Source organism: Setaria viridis, chromosome 4, assembly GCF_005286985.2.
Source record: "Setaria viridis chromosome 4, Setaria_viridis_v4.0, whole genome shotgun sequence".
Lineage (NCBI taxonomy): Eukaryota > Viridiplantae > Streptophyta > Magnoliopsida > Poales > Poaceae > Setaria > Setaria viridis.
Window position 1 is genome coordinate 36,140,372 of NC_048266.2, and position 4,081 is coordinate 36,144,452.

Here is a 4,081-nt window from a genome sequence, read left to right on the forward strand (position 1 = left end):
AAAAAATTCGAACTTTAGCAATAGTCCCTTGGATAAAGGTCTAGGAATGGAGGGTGGAGGGGGAAATTTGGAGACCTCCCTAAAATGGAGTATCTAAGAGAAACTCCAACAATAGCCTTCAAAGGTTAATTAGAAGTTCTCTCTATTTTTTTGGGCCACAAAAATATTTTGAACTTTAGCAATAATCCCTATGGATAAAGTGCTAGGAATGGAGGGTGGAGGAGGAAATTTGTAGACCTCCCAAAAATGGCGAATTTAATAGAAGGCCTGTTGAAGTGCATTTTTTTCCTGATCCTTTAAACTTGAGGTAAGAGGATGTTTAGAGGGTTTGTTGGAGTTGTTATAACAGAGGACTGGATAGAGTGCACTTTTTTTTTGTTTGGCTCTTTAAATTTGAAGTATAGAGTTGTTTAGAGGATCCGCTCTAAATGGTTAGTAATACTGTTGTGGTACCATACAGTCTCTTTGAACTGGGCCAGATCCTGGGCTTTTCTAAGTGCCCCCCATCAATCAGACAGGCTTCAAGCCCATCAAAAAGCTGTCGCTATCTCATCTTCTTGCCCAACAACCCACCACCATCGACTCTGCTCTTTCTGGTGCTGCACTGCTGCAGTTGGAAAAGCTGTAGAACAGCCGGCACTCCCTCTCTCTCACACACGCACCATAATTTAAATGGTACAGTCACTCATGTAAAAAAAAAGGAAAATGGATTTAGATGGCACAGCGAAATCACCTACTGCAAAGAACAAATGCAGAAACTTTTATTCGAAACCGTATATCCGATCTGCACGACACAAATGGGTACACTCTTGACTCGACTCAGGTATGAAAATGTTCATACATGACACATTGTGCTATATATGCAGTCTACGGTATATGGAGTCTTGGAACAACCCTTTGGTTCCCCTCCTGGGTGCCCTTTATTTTCACCATCTCAGCTTCTCCGGGAAGTACTGCAACGAAACATTCAGACAAGAAGATGGCATCAGGAATTCAGAATTGACACATACATTGACACTTCCGAGATAACTGAAGAGGCAGGTGTAATGGCATAGGTCGAGGGTGCCAGATGCGAGGTCAACAATGCATGTCTATTATACCTTGTTGATGAGGGACATGTAGTAGGGCTTCACCTTCTCCACATCTATCCTGACGTTGCTCTTGCTGTACAAGTCATACTTGCTGCAGACAGGGGGTACAAGACAGTAACATCACCCAGTTGTAAGTAAAGTGTCCACATCTCGTTGCTATCAAAGTATCAAGTCTGCAGGAGAGCGATGGATTTGGTTCTTGTCTTACTTGAACACATGCAGCCACTTGAGGTTCTCCTTGTCCTCATCGTTCATCAGGTGCGTGTAGGCTCCATGCTTGTGCAGAGCTGAACCACATTAATAAAAGGAATGCAAGAAATCAGTGACCCATAATGACCTATAATTTTGTTTTAAAAAGAAAGTTCTATAATTGGCCAAAAAAATTATCAGGAGCTTACGGTAGAATGAGTGATATCTGATGATGAACAGCCCCGCGGAAGGAAGGGTGGTCTTGTTCTCCTTGGCCACCTGAGATGAACAAACATCTGAACATTTCAGAAACAAAAAGAAAAAAACCTGCAGCAATTGGCACATGAAGATTGACGAACTGCTTGCAGTCCCCAAAAAGCGAACTGCGGAGACTGACCAGGTACATGTAGTCGTCATGGCCCCATGACATGAGCACGTTGTCGAGGCCGCAGCCCTCGGAGTAGACCCCGAACTTGGTGTTGAACTTGGGGTTGTGGTAGTCAGGGTTCTCCTTGAAGTACTGCACATTGTATTTGTTGATATATTCAGAATTAGGGATGAACATATACAGAAGATCCAGACATTGAATTTTCACTTCTCTGGAATATGGCACAATTGTAGCCTGCATCCCCCAATTGCTTCGTTACCTTGAAGTGGACGTTGCACTCGTCGTATGCGCAGCCGACAGGAAAGGTGTCACCTGAGATTTACAAAGTTTCATCCGTCAGTGTCTGTGAGGATCTGTAGAAGTAGAGGTCAGGGGGTGGTTTTCATTAACTCACCAACGACTGCCCACTGTGGGAGCTCCCCAAAGGTTGGGTGGAGCAGCACCTTGCCCAGGTCTGAAACGCAGAGACGTCTCCCATGTCACAAAACGAACAGGCCACTGAACTGAGGGAACTCCGAGAAGAAGAGAAGAGAGGGTACCGTGGATGAGGCCGGTGAGGTGGAGCCAGTCCTGGTCGGGGTAGTCCTTGCGGATGGCCTCGGCGGTCTGGAGGAGGTGCTCGATCTGGGGCATGTCCAGGTCCGGGTCGCTGTCGTCCACGAACTCGTTGAGCAGCTCGATGCACTCCCAGATGCCCATCTCCGTCTTGTCCAGCCGCCCGTACTCGCCGCGCATCCGGGACACGAACTCGTGCGTCTGCCGGATGTGGTTCACGCGGTAGAACTCCTCCACCGTCTCCTTCCGCTCCGACTCCGCATCGTAGTCCCTGCAGCAGGATCCAAACTTTTACCACCGTTCCCTTTTTTTTTTGTTTTCGAAAGAAACTTTTATTTTACCACGTTAATTAATAACAGAGAGCCACTGCTGAGAAGGGAAAAAAAGAGAGGCACCTATAAAATGATAAGAAATAAAGAGAGAGAGAATAGATAAAGAGTCTGTTCGGCTGGACTTATAAGCTAGCTGATTTGTTGTGAGAGAAAAACACTGTTCGGTGACTGATAAATCGGCTGATAAGCTAACGAACAGGTTGAAAATGACCATCTTAGCAGAGCCGCAAAAATATCATGGGGGTGGGGTGCACTGCATGTGGGGCCCACTGCCGTGGACACCAGAAATTGCTTGGCGAGGGTACGTACGCCAAAGTGTCCTTTATTCTAGATCGTTCTCCCTCCTCCAGAGATACTGGAAACACAGTGCCATCTTTTATCTTCTGATGGTTTAATTTTAATTTTATTGGCATAAACGTCTGCACACGCACACACTTTGTTTAACCAGCAGCAGTTTAGGCTATGACAGGGTTCCTTTCTCTAATCCTTTTGCTTTGAAGACTGCCCGGGCATAATGCAGGGGGTCAAACAAAGTGGCCTGTTTGTTTTGTTTCTCCCTTCTGCGCAGACAAGCAAAGCCCAGGCGACGACGGGCGAACCGTGTCCCGGGCGACTTTGCGCTGCCGTGTCGTGCCGTTTATGCAAGCGTGTTCATTCTCAATTTTCCGCCCATGTAAAAAAAGTGGATTTTTTTCTCGGGGGTTATTTTTTACTAAAATCAAGAGGAAAAAAAATGCCGCCATGCATCTGTTTGGGTCTCCAGCGTCGAGGAAAGGAAAGGGGAAGCGTTTCCTTTCTTTCTGCCGATGGGCGCCGGCTTTTGACCTGAACACACCAGAAGTAATTACTGGAAGGCTGTTTCACCTGAAGGTTTTGCCGAAGGCGTTGGCGTCCGGCACGATGAAGCCGCCGTCCAGCACCAGCTCCGCCGGGTTGGCGCCGGCGGCGACCTTCCTCTCCGCCACCGCATCTGCAGCCACAAAAAGGAGCACAGCCCAATGACAACACCGAATCGGATTGAGCAGAGCAGAGGGACATCGCAAAAGGAAGAACTGAAAACCGCGAGATTACCGAGCTGGGGCTGTTCAATGGTGATCGTCATCTTCTTCCCCGATCAGCCTCACAAATAAAATAAAAAAAACCCTTGAAACAGCAGGAGGTTCAACGACGACACGAACAGAGCCCAAGAACACGGCGACGGCAATGGCGATGGCCTGGCTCTGGAGGCAGAAATGCGCACGGTATTTATAGCAGGAGGTCCGGGGCGCGGGGCCTCGGTGTCAGCCGGCGACAGAGGCGTAGCCTAGGTCTACGGCAACACAGCTGTGGGTGACGCAGCAGGAAGAGAGAGAGGAAAAGTAGAACGCCAGTGAGAGATCCATCGGGCGATCGGCGGGAGCGAGATACTAGTGGTGGCGTTATCCGCGCCGCGGGGATGGGATTTGCTGAGGGCGGGCGCGGGTGACTCAGCCATGGCGTGGAGGTGCGTCTGTGGATGACAACGACACCTCGCGCTCTTGGTGGTA

General features: G+C 48.4%; 1 protein-coding gene across 1 annotated transcript; it reads right to left on the reverse strand.

Moving 5' to 3' along the window:
• Positions 1–737: 737 nt before the first annotated feature.
• LOC117854081 (probable inositol oxygenase) lies at positions 738–3,789 on the reverse strand. The gene is made up of 10 exons (XM_034736362.2): positions 3,627–3,789; positions 3,420–3,525; positions 2,208–2,494; positions 2,063–2,122; positions 1,928–1,980; positions 1,678–1,800; positions 1,490–1,559; positions 1,300–1,378; positions 1,101–1,182; positions 738–953 (listed from the first exon to the last, which is right to left on the reverse strand). Exons 1-10 carry the CDS (start codon positions 3,655–3,657, stop codon positions 927–929), a joined length of 918 nt encoding a protein of 305 aa, XP_034592253.1. The 5' UTR covers positions 3,658–3,789; the 3' UTR covers positions 738–926.
• Between the last annotated feature and the right edge of the window lie 292 nt (positions 3,790–4,081).

Bases quoted from the DNA above. Each gene is read 5' to 3' on its own strand.
- LOC117854081 (XM_034736362.2), bottom strand. From the start codon at position 3,657: ATGACGATCACCATTGAACAGCCCCAGCTCG. The intron at 2,123-2,207 runs GTACCCTCTCTT...TCTGCGTTTCAG, and splicing joins CCTCACCGGCCTCATCCACG to ACCTGGGCAAGGTGCTGCTC. The intron at 1,379-1,489 runs GTAAGCTCCTGA...AATGTGGTTCAG, and splicing joins CAGATATCACTCATTCTACC to CTCTGCACAAGCATGGAGCC.